Genomic DNA, 21,540 nt, shown 5'->3' on the forward strand with positions numbered 1-21,540 from the left:
ACAAAAAAAAAACACTTTGAACAGATTTTCTTACGATATTATATAGGATTTTAATACATGTTTTAAATTTTATTATGTAGCTTTTAATTTTACAAATATAGAGATTTTTTTTTCAGAAATGTATTTGCATATGCAGTCCTCATGGTAAAAATCTCAGGCTTTTGGCCCAAATAAGCAGTTTTTCTGCAAAATTGTTGCTCCTCAAATCAGGAAGGGATCTTTTCGCCCTTTATTTGGGAAGAAGGATCGCACAATGATGTTAATTGCTCCCAGGTATGCGTTCAGGTATACAGGTACACCTGTACAAGGAGACTGCATTTGGAAGATTAGTGGGACACAAGGCGAGACTAAAAGCAGCAGGGAGGGTGAAACTGTTTGGAATAGGAGGTGTGTGGAACCTATTGAAGGGGTGGAGTTGGACACTATAGCCTGTTTAACATCAGGTGAGAGAGAAGACGTTTAACACAACAAGAGTGATTGGGATCTTGTAGTATTGGGATGTTTACAGCCTGACGGAGCATGGTTGTTTCTTATATGGCTACCTTATCAGATCTCAGCTGTGCTAATGGTGAGTACTTTACACATTACTTTAAGCAGAACAATTTTTAATTAAAAAAGTTTCATTGGTGTGAATGGGTCCATTATGAAAGCTAGTGTGCATTTAAACTACCAGCAAGACTAGTGGTGGATGTTTACATTTTTGGTGTATTGCATCAACATGTATTATATTTCTTGTTAAGGCACCCCATTCATTGCAATAGGGCAGGCAAAAAAAAAAAAGCTAAAATGCTCCTGTTTTCTGATGTGCCACACCACAACAGTGTATTAATGAGCATTGCGATGTGCTGCAATGCTGGTGCCTTTTCAAAACGTCATACTACAAATAGTTACTGTGCTATTAGGAATTTAAAGGACCTGCTGAGGAATCAGTTTGTTGGATTCTAATGTAGGTGCACACCCTTAGTGCATTGGAAATGAATGGCAATGTAACACACAGGTGTGAAGCGCCCCCCTATGACCTCCTTCTAGCTGATCGGATGAGAACGGACTCTACGGTCCGACTTCATCCAAATTTTTTTTTTTTTTTACAGGTGGCACGCATGCGCCTTCTGCCTGCACAAAAATGACAACATTTCATGAATGGGGCTAAAAGGCCAGTGTGTATGAGGCCTTTGGGAATGTGGTGTAGTGCAAATCACTATTGCAGTAGTAGGCACTCCTGCTGAAGCATATCGCAACACACCTGGGTGCTGTGTTAAATAAAAGGTGTGTGTGTGTGTGTGTGTGTGTGTGTGTGCGTGTGTGTGCGCGCGCGCACACGTGCTAATTAGTGCAATAAAATAGTGACTCCAATGTCCCATGCTTGACATGGCTGGGCACTATGAATTATACCCCTCTACTGATTACCTAGATGCAGGGCTTTTTTTTTCAGTGGGGGAACGCAGTTCAGGCACCTCCTGGACTGACTGTATGTAACAGCAAGGAGTCCTGGGGTGTGCTGAAGGGTATTGCTGCTCACTGCTGGGGGATCTATTTTTGCAGGGGGGTCTATTGTTGCTAGGGGTGGGTCTTATGTTGCTGGGGGGGTCAGTTGTTATTGAAGGAGATCTATTGTTGATGGCTGCCAGAGAGTCTATTAATGCTGGCTGTGCAGAGATCTGTTAATGCTGCCGGGAGTCTATTGTTGCTTGGAGGTGGGGGGGTGATCTTGTTGTGGGCGGTACATTATTGTTAGAGGGATCTATTGTTGCTAGCTGAAGGGGATCTATTTTACTGCTTTTCTTGATATCCTTACCAAATTCCATACAAATTACTTAGCACCACAAAAATTATTATACTTGGTTCTGTACTGTCTAAAAAGGGGAAGTGGGTAGGAGATGGAACCAAGGGACAGTGCTCAGAGGTGGATAGGGGGCCGGGGAAAAGGGGTGACTCGGAAAAGGGGCATTCCTGCACCTAATGTTTGAGGGGGGGGGAGCCCTGTCTAGATGTGATTTATATTTTGTACCCTTACGTGTTGTTATATCTGCAATAGATCTTTATGAAATTTTATCGTATTGTTTTTTTTTTTTTTTCTTCTTGTCTGATATTACTGCTAGTCCTTCCTGGATACTTCCAGACAGGAATGGACAGCCTGTATGAAAGGTGAAAGGGACCTATATTGACATAGGTGTGAACTAGGCCTTTTCCCTTTTTTTTTTTTTTTTTTTTTATGGTTTTTGGTTCCGTAGACTTCAATGGATCAAAAAACGTGTATTGAAAAAAATGCAAAATGCACCTGGAATATGCAACCTGCATTTATTTTTATTTTACAGTGTAGTGCGATTAGAAGACCTTTCAGGTTTTGCTGCTGTCTGTGCCCCCATTAGGGAGATTTTTATCCTCTCTATTTGTCATATTTACCGTTCTCATCAAAAGTAAAAGAAAAAATCCTTAATTTTGGGTTGACATCAGAACCGGAATAGAAGGGAAATCTTCCCACACACCTGGAATTCTGAGTATGGAGGGATTTCCTCACTTCCTGTTTTAGCTATGGGACAGGAAGTTAAGGGAAATATCCCCAATGGGATGGTGGGGAAAAAAAAATCTGACTGGGGTTATAACCCTCCTTTTTGCTTTATCCAAAATGGAAAAGAAAAATGTTGCAGTTCCACCTTAATGCACAGTGAAACATTAAATTAACGCAAAGCATATTATAAAGGGGACCTTGGAAGCACCTGCATGTACTCCGTTACCTAAGGTGCTCTCTTGCACAATACTGACATAATCCAAATAAAAGACAATTTACAGAATGTGAATTTCCTTTTTGTCAAAGGCTTTCTTTAAAGCTATGCAACCATACATGAAGATACCTGTGGGTGATTGCACAGTGAAACTCCTAATAGCCATTGCTAGCAATTGGGCAGACTGGAATTTCTTGTCCCTCTGTTTATGTGGAATGTCATTATTTTGTCCTGAACAAATATCTGTCATCCATAGACTAGTTGACACTTTTCACTGGGTTGGGCAGTTTGACTTTAGATAGGTGGAAGTATTTGGAACCTAAAGTCTTTCTAACCTCCTGCTGTTAGAGGTAACCTGAGTCTGGCTATAGTTAAACTAGAGGTTTTTTTTTTATTGCTTATAGAAATGTTCAGCAGGTACCGGCCGAGATTGTAATCATGTATGGGCATGCTGAATGTATCCCAGTTGATTGATTGTTCAACTTGGGTACAACCAGCCTGTCGGATTTTACATGCAGTTATTGCTTGTGGCTGTTATAGCGTAGTGTTCTTCCAGTGGAGACGGCTTCCTCTGCCCCCCTCCCGGGAGAACACAATGACTCCACGAGGAGGGATTCCCCCTGTGAACACAGTCTGTGTTGATGGGTGGGGGAATCGAGCATTTCTATTTTCTGCAACCTATTTTTGCAGGAAAGGAATTTTGATCTGTCTAGAGCTGGCATAAGAAAATAAGACTGTTGTTGGTTGGTATGACTCCTCTTAGGGGTGGGATCAGGGCTGATCGTGAAAATGTAAGTTCAGGTGCCAAATCTGAACTCTATTGAAGTCAATGGTGTTGTCAGTATTAAAATTATGCACTGAAGCTTCTTGTATACAGCAATATGCTTTTACTTTTGTGGAGGATATCTTTATTAGAGATGGACGAACTTCTGACAGGACGTTTCGCGAACGCGGCCAAAAGTTTGCGGCGGGCCCAATTGACTTCAATGGCAGGCGAACTTTAAAAACCTACAGTTCATATTTTCAGCCACAAAATACTTACCAGCTGTGCACACAGTCCCACCACATGGCCACTGACATAGCACATGTATGAAGTGAATCTGGGATCGACAACTACAAGCATTCTTTTTTTTTATCGGTGAAATTTTGACAATTCAGGACTCCGGAGCGCATGAAGGCAATGGAGGAAAGGTCAGGGTAGGCTATGAAGAGGGTGCAGGAGATGATCACCAGCAACTCGCTGCTGGGCCCCAAAAATATGACACTGCTCAACCTCTTCAAACAGGAGGGTACGGGCATATAGTACAGTGTGCTTTTTATTTTTTTTTATTTTTTTTTTTGTACAAGGAAGTGAGCCAAATGTAGAAAAGTCTGTGTGCTCCATTAAATAAATCGTTTATAGAGATATACCTGGTCTACTGGTCGCATGTGTTGAATTCCTCAGAGATCCACGCCTCCATTCATTTTTATAAATGTAAGGTAGTCAACACTGTCGTGAGCTAGGCGAGTGTGCTTATCGGTCACGATTTCCCCCCTGCTACGCTGAACGTCCTTTCGGACAGGACACTGGACGAGGGGCAAGCCAACAGTTCCATTGCACATTGGGCAAGCTCTGGCCAGAGGTCAAGCCTGCCCACCCAGTAGCCTAGGGGTTCATCACTCCTCAGAGCGTCCACAGCGGCCATTAACCCGATGTAGTCAGACACCTGTCGGTCTAGGCATTCCCTGATGCTGGATCCGGATGAGACCTATCGATGGGTCGGCTGAAAGAATAACCTCATATCAGAAGTCGCCAACATATCTTCAAACCGCCCTTTTCTTGCAGGCGTTGTTGGATTGGTACCCGCAACTCTTTCTCTGGGAGTGGGAATTGCTCCTCTGCCAGCGCACGCAAAAGCAGAATGCAGCATTTCTCGAAGCAAGGCCTGGAAGTGCTCCATTCTGACAGCCCTCTGTGACGGTGGTAACATTTCCGCCATTTTGTGTTTGTACCGGGGGTCTAAGTACGTTGCCACCCAGTACTGGTCCTTGACCCTTATGCTTTTTATACGGGGGACCCTGTTAAAACACTGGAGCATGAAGGCCCCCATTTGCACTAAACTGGAAGTGGTGTGGTGGCCTGGCTCCTGCTCATCATCCAGGATAATGTCGTCCTCCTCCTTGTTCTCCTCTCCCCATCCACGCACAACAACAGGGATCCCAGAAAGGTTTAAAGCATGCTCTTCTTGCTCCTCCTCCTCTGACTCCTGTTTTAGACTTGTCTCAGAGTAGCCCCCCCCCCCCTGGGAATTTATCCAGCATTGCGACTTCCTCATCTTCCCGCTCCTGCTCCTCCACAGCTTGATCAATGACACGACGCAATGCACGCTCCATAAAGAAGGCATAATGTACCATGTCACTGATGTCGCCATGGCTGCGACTGACCACTTTGGTGATCTCATCAAATGGCCGCAGAAGTCTGCATGCGTCGCGCATGAGCAGCCACTGGTGCAGTGAAAAAAAACTCAGCTCCCCAGAACCTGTTCTGCCGCAGAGTTCATACAGGTAGACGTTAGGCTGCTCCAGCAGAAACGTGCAGTTATCAAGCATATAGAAGGTTGAGTTCCATCACGTCGGGCAATCGCAAATAAGACGCCTGACCGGCAGATTGTGTCGCCGCTGAAATTCAGCAAGGCGAGCCATGGCCGTGTAAGATCTGAAATGGGCCGAGATTTTCATTGCCTGCCGCAAGATGTCCTGGACCCCAGGGTATTTGACAACGAATCGCTGCACGACCAAGTTTAAGACGTGTTCCATGCATGGCACGTGCGTAATTTTGCCCTATTTCAATGCGCTAAGCAGATTGGCACCATTGTCACACACCACTTTACCAACTGTCAAATTGAGCGGTGTTAGCCACTGATCTGCCTGTTCACGCAAAGCTGAAAGGAGTGCAGGACCAGTGTGGCTCTTGGCTTCCAGGCACAACAGACGCAGCACAGCATGGCAACGTCTCACCTGGCATGTCGAATAGGATCTGGGGAGCTTGGGCGACGCAGCGGAAGAGACGCTAGTAGCGGAAAAGGAGGAGTCAGCCGAGGAGGAGAGGGAGGATGGAGGAGAAGAGCCAGGCCTGCATGCAATCCGTGGTGGTAAAACCAAATCTACACGGGTGCCACGGGTTGCATGCTTGACGGCCGTCAGAAGGTTCACCCAGTGGGCAGTAAAAGTGATATACCTTCCCTGCCCGTGTTTGCTAGACCACGTGTCTGTGGTCAGATGTATCTTGGCACCGACACTGTGTGCCAGAGATACATTCACTTGCCGCTGAACATGGCCATATAGCTCTGGGATGCCCTTCTGTGAGAAATACTTCCTTCCTGGGACCTTCCATTGTGGTGTTCCAATGGCCACAAATTTGCGAAAGGCCTCAGACTCCACCAGTTTATATGGCAGTAGTTGGCGGGCTTGTCATCGGTTCTGACAAGCCAGCCATCAACCGTTGGGCAAGAGGGTTATCCGGCGTCCTTCCTTTTTTTTTTTTTTTTTTTTTTTTTTTTTTTTTTTTCCTGCTCGAACATTTGGCCCACGGAAGCCTGCCTTTTTTGCAGAAAAACGTGAGGATGGCGTGATGGAAGGTGGAGTGGAGGACAATTGTGAGGGGAGAGAAGGAGAAGGCAAGGCTGGACATTGAGAGCCTGGAGTGTGGCTTTGTGTGTTCCGTTGCTCCCACTGGGCTCGGTGATGGCAGCTCATGTGCCTTCTTAAGGCGGTCGTCCCTAGGGGAGTGTTGGGCTTACCACGACTTATGCGTTGACTGCAAAGATTGCAGATGGCAACACTATTGTCAGCAGCAGACACGTTAAAAAAAGCCCGTGCTGCAGAGCCATGTGCCGGCGTCCTGGGAGCGCCAGATGTGACCGTACATGGTTGATGCCTCGCTCCTGATAGGTTAGCTGTCTGCTTTGTCCCTCCTGTGCAATCTAAGTTCTGCCTGCTTCTCCTCCCTATCTGCTGGTCCATATCTCCCTCTGAACTCCCCTCCTCTTCCTCTCTTGTGGGCACCCACGTGACATCACTAGACACGTCATCATCGACGTCACCTTCCCACCGCTATAATTGGAGATCTCGGAGTAGGCAGCAACACCAGGGACCAACCTCCTCCTTGGGCTGATCTGGGTACTGTCGTCAGACTGCTGAGTGGAGGTTGTTGCTACCTCCTCTTCCTGATCCAATGCCAAGAGTGGCTGCGCATCGGAAATGTCTTGATATGGATCAGAAAATTCCTGTGACTCAAGCGGAAGGTATATGGTGGTGGTAGTGTCTTTGGAGGTGCACATAGCAGAGAGCGAAGAAGAGGGTGTAGAAGAGTAAGGCTGAGTGAGCCACTCAACCAAGTCTGGTGTGTCCTTTGATGTAATCGCACACACCTTCTGCAATTTCCCACTTTGGCTCAAGCCTGTTGCTCCTGCCCTACCCCTACCACCACTGCGGAAGGGCCTGTCTTTTTTTTTTTTTTTTTTTTTTTAAATGACCCGGTGACAAGTCTCTAGAGAAGTGCAGTATGTATGTGGAAGGTATATAACACCCCGCTTCAATCTGTTGTTTTTGGGGGGCCACTGGTCTATCACACCAGTTATACGTTTTTTTTTTTTTTTATTGCGTTTGTCACTCTTTGTAGTATCGCTGCAGAATTGCTCAGCAGTCACAATGCTGCACAGTGGAAATGCACTATACTATGCTTTCTATATATGTGCAAGTATTTTATATGTTTATTACACACCTATATACTGTACACCTATACCAGTCCTTAAAAGGACCTTTGTGAACCTAGTAGCTAGTGATCTGCAGACTGTCCCTCAGTCCCTACACTGATAAGACAGCTGCAGAATCGGGCAGCAGTCAAGTATAATATTCTTTCTATATTTGGAAGAAGTATATTATACGTGTACAACCCTATATACTGTACACCTATACCAGTACTTTTAAAAAGGCCTTTGTGGACCTAATAGTAATAGCTAGCTAGTGATTAAACTGACTGTCCCTGCTGCACACAGCGTCTTGTCCCTACACTGACAAAAGACAGGCTGCTGCAATCACCAGCACAGCAGTGCACTGAACTCTATATACTGTACTACACATATACCAGTCCTTAAAAGGACTTTTGTGGACCTAATAGCTAGCGATTTGTGTCACTACAGTCTCTCCCTGCTCCACACAGCATCCTGTCCCTAAACTGACATAAGACAGAATGTAAAATGGCCATCAGATCAGGTCTATTTATAAGGTAGTAGGAATGACCAATTGTCCATGTGCTGAAATGTCTCAATTGGCTGTCCTGTACTCCATGATGGATGTGTCATCATGGGTCAAAGTTCTTTCACACTGTAAACACATGTCCGCCGGGCGTACAGCGGCAATAGTCCGCCGATCGCGGTGAATTTTGCGTGTTCGCGATTCGCCCGAACAGTTCGGCCATCCCTAATCTTTATTGTGGAACAGAAGAATAGAAGAACGCAGTGAGGAAAGACAAATGCTTCCTCTCGTTACATTACCATAGAATACATATTCGAACACTACAGTGCCACCTACTAGATAAAGGTACTTTGCATTACATGCTATTGTCCTTCCAACACCCCTTCTCAACAGCAGGTGCTTTGTCAAATTTATATTCGGCTGCTAATGGTAATAACGTCAACAAAGGCTTGGTGAGTGCATTAGCAGTCATCTCCTCTGACAGTTAATATTGAATGTCAATAACACCTTGCTCTTGAGTAGGGACTGGGGAACTGTTTGGCCCGAACTTTCGTTGTTTGACGACCATCTGAACAAACGAGTCATTCTACCATTTTTTTCGGTCCACCCCAAACCGACCACAATGCATTGAGACGCTGAACAGTGCATTGCAAGCCCTGATTGGCTGAAGCTTTCACTGCTTCAGCCAATCGGGGCACAGAGCACTGTCAGAGTCATGATTGGACACTGTCATCGTGACTTCATCCAATCATGGCTCATTCCCGCCCCACAGATTAAAAGTATTCTTTCAATGGCAGCCGTTTTTCAGTGTGATGATTTTTTTTTTTTTTGAGAGAGAGAGAGGCTCTGTTCAGTGCTATTTGGCTTCAATTGTCAGTGTAGAATATTAGTTTTTAGTGTCATTCTAGGATGGTGTGAATGTAGGGAGGAGAACCATCATTCAGCTTTGCATAGTGTGCAGCTAGAGTAGGGACAGCTCAGTTAGTTTCACTGTGGTGAGACGCAAGCATGCATGCATTAGTGTAGAGTAGGGACAGCTCAGATAGTTGTGGTGAGTCCATGTCAGTAATCCCTTTTTTTTTTTTTTTTTTTTTTTTTTTTTAACATTAGTGTATATCTAGCGTAGGGACATTTCAGATAGTGTCGGTGTAGTGACGATTGAACACCGTCTATTTGATTGCGTTTACTGCCGTTTACTTCTGTGTGTGCATTTACTGCATGTTTAATGCCATATAGTTCTGTGTCACTGTACATTTGACGCATTAGTGTGCGTGTGTGTGTGTAGTGTCAGTACTCAAATTAAAGTGCACCAAACACCACTTTACATTGATTCAAGTGCATCTACGTACAGATTTCCACTTTTTGCTTATAGGCACCGCCCCCTCCCTCCCAATGTCTGGGAGGACAACAAGGAGAGGCAGACATGTCCTTGGCACTGTAAGGGGGCCAGCAACAAATGTTTCAACAGGTAAAGGTGGATGTGGTGGTCAGTCCTCAAGCAGGGCATCATTTCCTCTGTTTAGTGAGTTTGCCTGTGCTATCCAGCCACAGCATGCAGAGGAGGTGGTGGACTGGCTTACTAAACCTTGCTCCTCCTCCTCTGTCAGGCAAGCAGAGACAAGTGTGCAGTCCCCTGCAGTTGCCAGAGTGGATAAACCTGCCTCCTTGTCCACATCTAGTCCTGCCATAGCCCCACGTCTGCCTTGGAGGAGTTAGTTGAGTTATTTGACCACAGCATCAGCCGCTTGCTCTTTGATGCCCAGCCATTACTGGATTCAAATATTGGTAGAATGCGTCTGTCCACAGACTCCGTGGACTGTTTTGACTTTTACCAAAATGAATCAGTCCTGAATTACCAGCTATGATGCCAGGACTTCGCAGCTGCCTAGCTTTGAGGGTGTTCAATCATTTCATCTGGAAGAATGTTTGTTTGTTTTTTTTGGGTATAGGTTTCATGGGCACAATTGACACGCAAAGACCAATTTTTTCTGCACCCGTTTGACATTTTAACATCTAGGTATTTCAGTTGCATGGCCTTCCCAGCTGCAATGCTAAGAAGCGCTCTGATGGAGTGTTTTACGACTGGAGCGAATATTTCATTGTAATCTTCACCAAATTTCTCGGAGTAACCCTTGGCAACTAGTCTGGCTTTGAATTTGTGGATATTTCCTTCTGCATCTGACTTTACTTTGAAAGTCCACCTACTTCCTATAGTTTTGTTGTTAGGAGGGAGTTTTGTTGTAAGTGTCCAGGGTTCTTCTGCTGCCTTGCTTCATATTTTGGCAGTTTTTCTGTCTTCCCAGGAAGTACGGTGTGTGTGTGTGTGTCAGCTTGTGGGGTGGTATTCCCTTTTGTGGATCTTCTGACTTCAGGCAGTTCAGCAGGATCTGGTGGGGTACTTGATTTAGGCATTGTGAGGTTTCACCTCTTGTAAAGGTCCGCTTTGGTTGACCTATGGTTTGCTTGGCCTATTCACTTCACAACTTTTAGGAATCGGTGTTTCTGGTGATGAGCTCTCCTCAAAATAAACACTTTGTCTTAGGGTTTACTTCTTCTTTGTCTCCCTGCAAAGGTAAAGCATAATGGGCTACCATGCATCGCATAGTAGCCCATTATGTGTCACTTACCTGACACAGGAGCCAGCGATGTCACCGCTGTCCCCTGTAGTACGCAGCATCCATCTTCTTCTGGGTGTCGCTGCTCCGGCCATGCTGCTAACGGCGATAGTGCGCCTGCACGCCGTTGTCTACGGCACATGCACCTGTCTTTTTAGTAAATATCTACTAAACCTTGTAAGTTTAGGAGATATTTCTTGGACCTGCAGGTAAGCCTTAATCTAGGCTTACCTGTAGGTCAAAGTGGTTTTGTAAAGGTTTGCAACCACTTTATTGGCTCTTGAGTAGTCTGTTCTGTAGGTAGGTTGCATTCGTGATTGCTTCTCTCCAGTACTTGTGGGGTAGATTGGCATCTAGCCATTTCTATAAGGGTGCGATTTTTTTTTTTTTTTTTTTTTTTTTTTTTTTTTTTTTTTTTTTTTTTCCCCAAGAGTGTATAGTGCATTTGTCTGGTGTAGTAATCCTTGTCTTTTCAGGTATGAGGCCACTTCCTTGCTTATGTATTCTCTTCCATTGTCGGTGCATCTTATTCCTGGTTTCCGTTGGAATTTGTTGCTAGACATGGCAACAAGCTCTTGAAGTTTTGTTCTTGTGTTTCATCAGATAAGTGGTTGTGCACCTGGAATAATCATCAATGAAAATTAGTAGATATCTGTTCCTGCCTGACGTGGGAGATTTCATTGGACCGCATGGGTCACGGTGTATGAGCTGCAGAGGGTGGGTGGTCTTTCTCTGAGATGCCTGTGGATAGGGAGCACATGTTGCTTTTGCTTCAATACAACACTTGTATTTTATAAGCACTTTGCAAGGAGCCATTGTCATCTTCTGATAAACCTCTTTATAATAAGGTGACCAGATTTTTTAAATGAAATCCGGGGACATATTATTGTTTAACTAGTAATGGCAGCAATCAGCGACTCATAGCGGGACTGCGATATTGCGGTGGACAAATCAGACACTAAGTGACACTTTGTGGGAACCAGTGACACTAATACAGTGATCAGTGCTAAAAAAATATGTACTGTCACTGTACTAATGACACTGGCTGGGAAGGGGATAACATCTAGGGCAATCGATGGGTTAAATGTGTGCCTAACAAGTGTTTTCTCACTGTGGGGCAGGTGATTTTACTAAGGGAAAACATAGATCCCTGTATTCTGAAAATAGACCATCAATTGCAGCCTTACTGTGCCCATTTAAAAGTTAACGCTGTTAATACCCCGCCCGCTCGCTGTCTGCCCGGCACTTACCCTATCTGGGTGGGGCAGCGGGTGATGGGTCCCGAGCTGTGTCCTCCATGCGTCTCCTCTCCTCCTCCTGATTGGCTAAAATGACAGGTGCTGTGATTGGATCAGGTAACACACCCACGCTTCCTGATTGATGGAGAGGCGGTTCAGTGTTAGAACAGCGAATGAATATTTGCTTTTCTAACACACTTGGGTGAACTGCGAGCTCAATGCTCTGTGCTCGCAGTTCACTTTTTTTGAAGCCTATGGCTCTAATCAGCTGCTTCAAAAATACACACCCGCCGCTGTAATTCAGGTGCACAGCCCCTACTTGTAAAGAATTTCTTCCTATCTGGTCCCAGCTCGTTTTCACAAAGCTGACAGAGAAGCCCAGTACACGAGGGGTGCACATGCACATAGTAGCCAGAGGTGGCAGTAACGAGCTCAATGCCACAGAGAGCACACACGGCAAGATTGTTTCTGTAATGCACAACACTGCCGCCCCCCCCAAAAAAAAAGTTGCGCACAAGCCGCCACTGTATACAGGTGTGTGTGTGTGTGTGTGTGTGTGTGTGTGTATATAATGGGGGGGGGGGGTGCTGGCTGACGTGTGTGGATGGATGGATGTGTCAGGAGGATTTGTCACAAATACAAAATGTTGGCTTTCCTATCCCTTTCTGAACCAATGACAATGGTCACCAGGCCAAATGGAGAGGGTAAATAGAGGGTAAATGTCCCCAATGGGGACACGGCAATAGGAAACCGACAAATTCTAAACTATCTATGTTATTCACAGAATTGAAGAACAATACATTTCTGTGTCACTTTTTACAGGACTGTAATGCACATGTGATAGTCTGACTGGCAAAAACATACTGGTGTGGAAGTTGATCTCTAGTGTTTAGGAGTCCGGGGTGGGCCATTTAAATCTGTAAATTCCCTTTTGAACCCCACCCATTGTGTGGTCATTTGTCTAATGGGAAATGAGTGGATTCAGGTAACGGTCAATTGTCATGCTTGATGGATCTGCTGTACTGGAGTAATTTTTCACCTCCCAATGAGTGAATACTTGGTCTTGAATAAGCGAGGGGCGTTTATTTTTTTTTTTATTTTTTTCCTCTCTCCCTCCCCCTCTGCAGGGGAGAGTTCACTGAGTATGCGTGTCGTTTAATCGGCCCAGAAAGTGAGTACACCCCTAAGTGAAAAAGGCCAAATTGGGCCCAAAGTGTTAATATTTTATGTGGCCACCATTATTTTCCAGCACTGCCTTAACCCTCTTTGGGCATGGAGTTCACCAGAGTGTCACAGGTTGCCTCTGGAGTCCTCGGGGCTGGTGGATGTTAGAAACCTTGCACTCCTCTACCTTCCATTTGAGGATGCTCAATAGTTTAGGTCTGGTGACATGCTTGGCCCATCACCTTCACCAAGGCAGGTGTGTTTGGGGTCGTTATGATGCTATACTGGCCTGCGGCCCAGTCTCCAAAGGGATCATGCTCTGCTTCAGTATGTCACAGTACATGTTGGCATTGATGATTCCCTCAAACTGTAGCTCCCCAGTGCCAGCAGCACTCATGCAGCCCCAGACCATGATGCTCCCACCACCATGCTTGACTGTAGGCAAGACACACTTGTCTTTTGTACGCCTCACCTGGTTGCCGCCACACACTCTTGACACCATCTGAACCAAATAAGTTTATCTTTGTCTCATCAGACCACAGGACATGGTTCCAGTAATCCATGTCCTTAGTCTGCTTTGCTTGTCTTCAGCAAACTGGCTTTCTTGAGCATCCTCTTCCCCCCTTTTTTTTTTTTTTTTTAAATAGAAGAGGCTTCCTTTTTGGACAACAGCCATGCAGACCAATATAATTCAGTGTGCAGCAATTGGTCTGAGCACCGACAGGCTGACCCCCTGGTAGCGTGAGGAGAGAACAAAAAAAAAAAAGGCGGCTGTGAGAGGGACATCAGTCCCGATCGTGGAGAGCCTCTGCAGGGGCTTCTGTGCCCATCAGTGCAGCTCATCAGTGAATATCGATGAAGGAGAAAAATTACACATTTGCAAAATTTTATAACAAACTATGGCGATCAGTAGAGCGAGAACAATATTTCTAGCCCTAGACCTCCTCTTTAACTCAAAACATGCAACCTATGGAGATTTTTAAGGGTAAAAGTTTGTCGCCATTCCACGAGGGGGCGCAATTTTGAAGCTTGACATGTTGGATATCAATTTACTCGGCGTAACATTATCTTTCACAATATAAAAATAAATTGGGTTAACTTTACTGTTGTCCTATACATTTTTGGGGGTTCTAAGTAATTTTCTAGCAAAAAAAGAGTTTATAACTTGTAAACCACAAATTTTAGAGGCTCGGTCCTTAAGTGGTTAATGGCTGTGTGCTGAGTTATTTTGAGGGGACAGCAAATTTACACTGTTGTACAAGCTGTACACTCACTACTTTGTAGCAAAGTGTAGTTTCTTCAGTGTTGTCACATGAAAAGATAGAATAAAATAATATTAACAAAAATGTGGAGGGGGGTGTACTCACTCTTGTGAGATACTGTACATGCAAATCCATCATGTTCTGGTAGCTAAATCCGCACCCAGTACTACTGGCTTATAAAACATACACAACATAGTTTGAGACTTTTATCCACGTTGCATAGCAATCTGTTATTGGGTTTTTTTCAAGGAAGATATAAAAAAAAAAACCTCACACTATTGCAAATTGGATTGCGGATTTCTATGGAGCTGGTTCACGCATCTCCAGGATGGCTGCGGAGCAAATTTCACAGAAGTCCTGTGCGTCTTCTGGTCCATTTTGGGTTAAAATTCGTGCTGAAATGGTGAACAGGGATGCACCAGACCCCTGCTGTGAGCTGCTCCGCAGGGAGGTGTAAACCCAGCCTTCTAATGGGACTATGATATTGCGGTGGACAATCGGACTTTGACACTTTGCAGGAACCAGTGACACTAATACAGTATTCGGTGATGGAAATATGCACCGTCACTGTACTAATGGCAATGGCTGGGGTTAAAGATCTAGAGTGATCACAGGGTTAACTGTGTGCCTAGCCAGTGTTTTTGTGTACTTGGGGAAGAGATGTATTTGTTCTGAGTCTCTGCCCGACAGTCAGCAGACGCCAGTGGATATCGAGTGCCTGGCACCCACAGATCGGCTTCTGCTGTGAATAATCACAGCACAAGTGTGCTCCCCCTGCAGGCAGAAGTACAGAATACATGATCTGGTGCAGAGCTGTCGCTCTGTAGCAGTAAAACTGCTATAGGGTGGTCAGCAAGTGGGTAACTCAGTGTTGCCATAGGTGTGTGTGTGTTTGTGTGTGTGTATATATATATATATATATATATATATATATATATATATATATATATATATATATATATATATATATATATATATATATATATATATATATATATATATATATATATATATTTGGAAGTTTCTCTGCGACTCGTATTTGATGTTTTTATCAGTTGTGAGTGCCTCAGAAATGCTCAATGCTAATGTATGTGTAGAACCCTCTACCTAAAGGTAGGTGCTAGAATAGGATTTTTGTAGCTCAGGGCCCAAGTGCAGGTAAACTTAGCCAGGCCTGTGCTTTAGGCTAGGCCTGGTTGGTTTTTTTTTTTTTTTTTTTTTTTGACTGGGAGTGGTGAGTGTGGCCATTTTGTCCCCTAAATCAGAGATGCCTCCCCTGCTTTCGGAAAGATGGTTCTGGAACAGGGGTTGGACCTGAAGTCTGAGGAGCAGGCAGCTCAAGTGAGTAGCCCTGCCCAGGGCTCGAGTGCTGCGGGAACGCATGGGAACGGCGTTCCCGTACTATTTCCACAGCGGGAACGCCGTTCCCATTAGCTGTCTGAGCAGGGCCGGCTGAGGCTATGCAGCGCGTAGTCCGCGCCGCTCCTCAGCCGCCGAGTGACTGGTTGCTAGGCAGAGGCCGCTCCGCATCTAGCAACCGGTCACATGACTTCGGCGTGGGCACGCACTGGCACGAGCCCGTCAGTGTGACACACGCTGCGCGCCGGACTGTCCTCCCGCTCCCCTCTACCCAGTGCCTCCTGGGGAAACAGCCGCTGCAGTGCACTTTGAGTTTACTTCTCCCCCCAGAACAGAAGGGAAGAAGAGAATACCAGGAGGTCAGTCACTAGTAGTGTCATGTGTAAGTAAGTTGCATTCTGCAATACCCTGCCAAATTGCCAATACTCATCCATACTCTGCAATACCCTGTCAATACTCATCAATACTCTGCAATACATACCCTGCCAATACTCTGCACTACCCTATCAATACTCTGCACTACCCTATCAATACTCTGCAATACCCCGCCAATACTCTGCAATACCCCGCCAATACTCTGCAATACCCCGCCAATACTCTGCAATACCCCGCCAATACTCTGCAATACCCCGCCAATACTCTGCAATACCCCGCCAATACTCTGCAATACCCCGCCAATACTCTGCAATACCCCGCCAATACTCTGCAATACCCCGCCAATACTCTGCAATACCCCGCCAATACTCTGCAATACCCGCCAATACTCTGCAATACATACCCTGCCAATACTCTGCAGTACCCTATCAATACTCTGCAGTACCCTATCAATACTCTGCAGTACCCTATCAATACTCTGCAGTACCCTATCAATACCCTGCCAATACCCTGCCAATACTCTGCAATACCCTATCAATACTCTGCACTACCCCGCCAATACTCTGCACTACCCCGCCAATACTCTGCACTACCCCGCCAATACTCTGCACTACCCCGCCAATACTCTGCACTACCCCGCCAATACTCTGCACTACCCCGCCAATACTCTGCACTACCCCGCCAATACTCTGCACTACCCCGCCAATACTCTGCACTACCCCGCCAATACTCTGCACTACCCACCCCGCCAATACTCTGCACTACCCACCCCGCCAATACTCTGCACTACCCACCCCGCCAATACTCTGCACTACCCACCCCGCCAATACTCTGCACTACCCACCCCGCCAATACTCTGCACTACCCACCCCGCCAATACTCTGCACTACCCACCCCGCCAATACTCTGCACTACCCACCCCGCCAATACTCTGCACTACCCACCCCGCCAATACTCTGCACTACCCACCCCGCCAATACTCTGCACTACCCACCCCGCCAATACTCTGCACTACCCACCCCGCCAATACTCTGCACTACCCACCCCGCCAATACTCTGCACTACCCACCCCGCCAATACTCTGCACTACCCACCCCGCCAATACTCTGCAATACCCCGCCAATACTCTGCAATACCCCGCCAATACTCTGCAATACCCCGCCAATACTCTGCAATACCCCGCCAATACTCTGCAATACCCCGCCAATACTCTGCAACACCCCGCCAATACTCTGCAACACCCTGCCAATACTCTGCAACACCCTGCCAATACTCTGCAACACCCTGCCAATACTCTGCAACACCCTGCCAATACTCTGCAACACCCTGCCAATACTCTGCAATACCCTGCCAATACTCTGCAATACCCTGCCAATACTCTGCCAATACACACCCTGAAATACCCTGCCAATACTCTTCAATACCCTGCCAATACTCTTCAATACCCTGCCAATACTCTTCAATACCCTGCCAATACTCTGCAACACCCTGCCAATACTCTGCAATACATACCCTGCCAATACTCTGCCAATACACACCCTGAAATACCCTATCAATACTCTGCAACACCCTGCCAATACTCTGCAACACCCTGCCAATACTCTGCAACACCCTGCCAATACTCTGCAACACCCTGCCAATACTCTGCAACACCCTGCCAATACTCTGCAACACCCTGCCAATACTCTGCCACACCCTGCCAATACTCTGCCAACACCCTGCCAATACTCTGCCAACACCCTGCCAATACTCTGCCAACACCCTGCCAATACTCTGCCAACACCCTGCCAATACTCTGCCAACACCCTGCCAATACTCTGCCAACACCCTGCCAATACTCTGCCAACACCCTGCCAATACTCTGCCAACACCCTGCCAATACTCTGCCAACACCCTGCCAATACTCTGCCAACACCCTGCCAATACTCTGCCAACACCCTGCCAATACTCTGCCAACACCCTGCCAATACTCTGCCAACACCCTGCCAATACTCTGCCAACACCCTGCCAATACTCTGCCAACACCCTGCCAATACTCTGCCAACACCCTGCCAATACTCTGCCAACACCCTGCCAATACTCTGCCAACACCCTGCCAATACTCTGCCAACACTCTGCCAATACTCTGCCAATACTCTACAATACATACCCTGCCAATACTCTACAATACATACCCTGCCAATACTCTGCCAATACATACCCTATCAATACCCTGCAACACTCTGCCAACACTCTGCCAACACTCTGCCAACACTCTGCCAACACTCTGCCAATACTCTGCCAATACTCTGCCAATACCCTGCCAATACTCTGCACTACCCACCCCGCCAATACTCTGCACTACCCACCCCGCCAATACTCTGCACTACCCACCCCGCCAATACTCTGCACTACCCACCCCGCCAATACTCTGCACTACCCACCCCGCCAATACTCTGCACTACCCACCCCGCCAATACTCTGCACTACCCACCCCGCCAATACTCTGCACTACCCACCCCGCCAATACTCTGCACTACCCACCCCGCCAATACTCTGCACTACCCACCCCGCCAATACTCTGCAATACCCCGCCAATACTCTGCAATACCCCGCCAATACTCTGCAATACCCCGCCAATACTCTGCAATACCCCGCCAATACTCTGCAATACCCCGCCAATACTCTGCAACACCCCGCCAATACTCTGCAACACCCTGCCAATACTCTGCAACACCCTGCCAATACTCTGCAACACCCTGCCAATACTCTGCAACACCCTGCCAATACTCTGCAACACCCTGCCAATACTCTGCAACACCCTGCCAATACTCTGCAACACCCTGCCAATACTCTGCAATACCCTGCCAATACTCTGCAATACCCTGCCAATACTCTGCCAATACACACCCTGAAATACCCTATCAATACTCTTCAATACCCTGCCAATACTCTTCAATACCCTGCCAATACTCTGCAACACCCTGCCAATACTCTGCAATACATACCCTGCCAATACTCTGCCAATACACACCCTGAAATACCCTATCAATACTCTGCAACACCCTGCCAATACTCTGCAACACCCTGCCAATACTCTGCAACACCCTGCCAATACTCTGCAACACCCTGCCAATACTCTGCAACACCCTGCCAATACTCTGCCACACCCTGCCAATACTCTGCCAACACCCTGCCAATACTCTGCCAACACCCTGCCAATACTCTGCCAACACCCTGCCAATACTCTGCCAACACCCTGCCAATACTCTGCCAACACCCTGCCAATACTCTGCCAACACCCTGCCAATACTCTGCCAACACCCTGCCAATACTCTGCCAACACCCTGCCAATACTCTGCCAACACCCTGCCAATACTCTGCCAACACCCTGCCAATACTCTGCCAACACCCTGCCAATACTCTGCCAACACCCTGCCAATACTCTGCCAACACCCTGCCAATACTCTGCCAACACCCTGCCAATACTCTGCCAACACCCTGCCAATACTCTGCCAACACCCTGCCAATACTCTGCCAACACCCTGCCAATACTCTGCCAACACCCTGCCAATACTCTGCCAACACCCTGCCAATACTCTGCCAACACCCTGCCAATACTCTGCCAACACCCTGCCAATACTCTGCCAACACCCTGCCAATACTCTGCCAACACCCTGCCAATACTCTGCCAACACCCTGCCAATACTCTGCCAACACCCTGCCAATACTCTGCCAACACTCTGCCAATACTCTGCCAATACTCTACAATACATACCCTGCCAATACTCTACAATACATACCCTGCCAATACTCTGCCAATACATACCCTATCAATACCCTGCAACACTCTGCCAACACTCTGCCAACACTCTGCCAATACTCTGCCAATACTCTGCCAATACTCTGCCAATACCCTGCCAATACTCTACAATACCCTGCCAATACTCTACAATACATACCCTATCAATACTCTGCAATACTCTGCAATACCCTGCCAATACTCTGCAATACTCTGCCAATACTTATTCCTGTTTGTGGGATATTTTCTAATGGGCTGTGTAACAGAATTTGGAACAGGGTGTATTTGTGGTAGAAATTCCCTGCGAGGGAAAGATCATCACCCATTGTGTTGATTTGTTTTGTTTGACACGTTATTTTGTTTTTGTAAACTGGCACTTTACAATAAATGTTGTACTGTATTTTCTGTGCAGTATATATGCATATGAGCGTACCCTTTTTTTTTTTTTTTTTTTTTTTTATGGTGGGGGAATGGATCTTGGGTGGGAGTTCCCACACTTTTTTTCCCAGGACTTGACCCCTGGCCCTGCCCAATTATGTCTTGGTCTTGGTATTGGCAGGGGCAGGCCTCCCATATAATCTGGGGTCACGTGCTGCCAGGGAGGAGTCTGGAGTAAAGGAAAGACAGCATGGAGTAGTGAGGTGCTGTTCTGGGCATCCCCCACGCTGGAAAGCGTGGAAGAACCGTGGAGAGAGTTTCAGCTAAAAATCTTCGTCTTTAAACTGGTATCGAGCTGCTGTGACCGGGGAACACAGCACTTGAATGCTAGACAAGATCAGGATAGAAGTGGTTTCAGAGTGGTTCTTCTTTGTCAAAATTGGAAGTGAAGAAATAGTGTTTCAGGAAATTGCTGCGAATACTAGAGGTACTACAACTTTCAAGCTAATGCTATTCAGTATTGTCAAACAATACACCAACTGCTATGGGCATCTCATATCACCCCTTTGTTCCACCTAAGTTGAATCTTACAATAAATGCAACAAAACCGTACAAATGACTGTTTCTTGTCTTGTCTGAATGTGGGGAGCCTGGCAGCAGGGTGAATGGCGGATTGCTAAGTAACCAAATCGGCAGCCCTTACGGGGGTACCGCTACATATGAAATACTAGTAAAATCTGTGTAAAGGTATGCAATCAATGTAGTGTTCTGGAATGTTAGTCATTTTTGAGTAATCATGTATTGTCTTTCTTTGCAGGGACATTGGTAACACTCACCTGTCTCTCGCGTCGAGTGGTCTGCCAGATTATGAATGAAGCTGACCTGTCTAACTGTACTTACCAAAACCTGACCTTTAATGCAAGCGTTACATCAAGCAAGACCAATTATGAATTTCTCATTGGCCTGGCACTTGCTGTGTTTTCTAGCTTCCTGATTGGCGGCAGTGTCATTCTGAAGAAAAAGGGGCTCTTACATCTATCTGAGCAGGGCAGGACGCGGGCAGGTAGGAAAACGCAATGCTAATGAGTAGTTTTTTGTTTTTTTTTCCTCTCTTTCTAGTCTGGGCTTCAATGATGTGAACCATAACCTCCTTTTTATATTTTGGTGCCCCACCAACACAGATCTTTGTGACCGTACGGTTGCATGCATGTTTTATTTTAGTAAAACCTTCGTAACAAAATGCTACTTCCAATTTTTTTATTTTTATTTTTTTGGGCTTGGGAAGTTTTGCCTTTTTGACATTTTACTTTTCTAATATGTGCAAACTTAACCCCTGTTTTTAATGTGAACTCTTAGAGAAGACGATTCAATTTGTTGGTACGTTGAGCTGGGAATCTTTCTTGTTTTGAC

The 21,540-nt window shown here is 46.2% G+C and overlaps 1 protein-coding gene across 1 annotated transcript in view; it reads left to right on the top strand.

The window, feature by feature from the left end:
• The first annotated feature begins 398 nt into the window (after positions 1 to 398).
• Positions 399 to 21,540, top strand: part of NIPAL4 (NIPA like domain containing 4) — a 29,834-nt gene continuing 8,692 nt past the window's right edge. The window contains exons 1-2 of the mRNA XM_077468406.1: positions 399 to 568; positions 20,948 to 21,193. Coding sequence (XP_077324532.1) covers positions 520 to 568; positions 20,948 to 21,193 — 295 coding nt within the window. The 5' untranslated portion in view covers positions 399 to 519. The remainder of the gene's footprint in view (positions 569 to 20,947; positions 21,194 to 21,540) is intronic.

The sequence above is a fragment of the Lithobates pipiens genome, unplaced genomic scaffold, assembly GCF_037356315.1.
Source record: "Lithobates pipiens isolate NorthernLeopardFrog02 unplaced genomic scaffold, aLitPip1_a1.2 Scaffold_8, whole genome shotgun sequence".
Classification (NCBI taxonomy): Eukaryota; Metazoa; Chordata; class Amphibia; order Anura; family Ranidae; genus Lithobates; species Lithobates pipiens.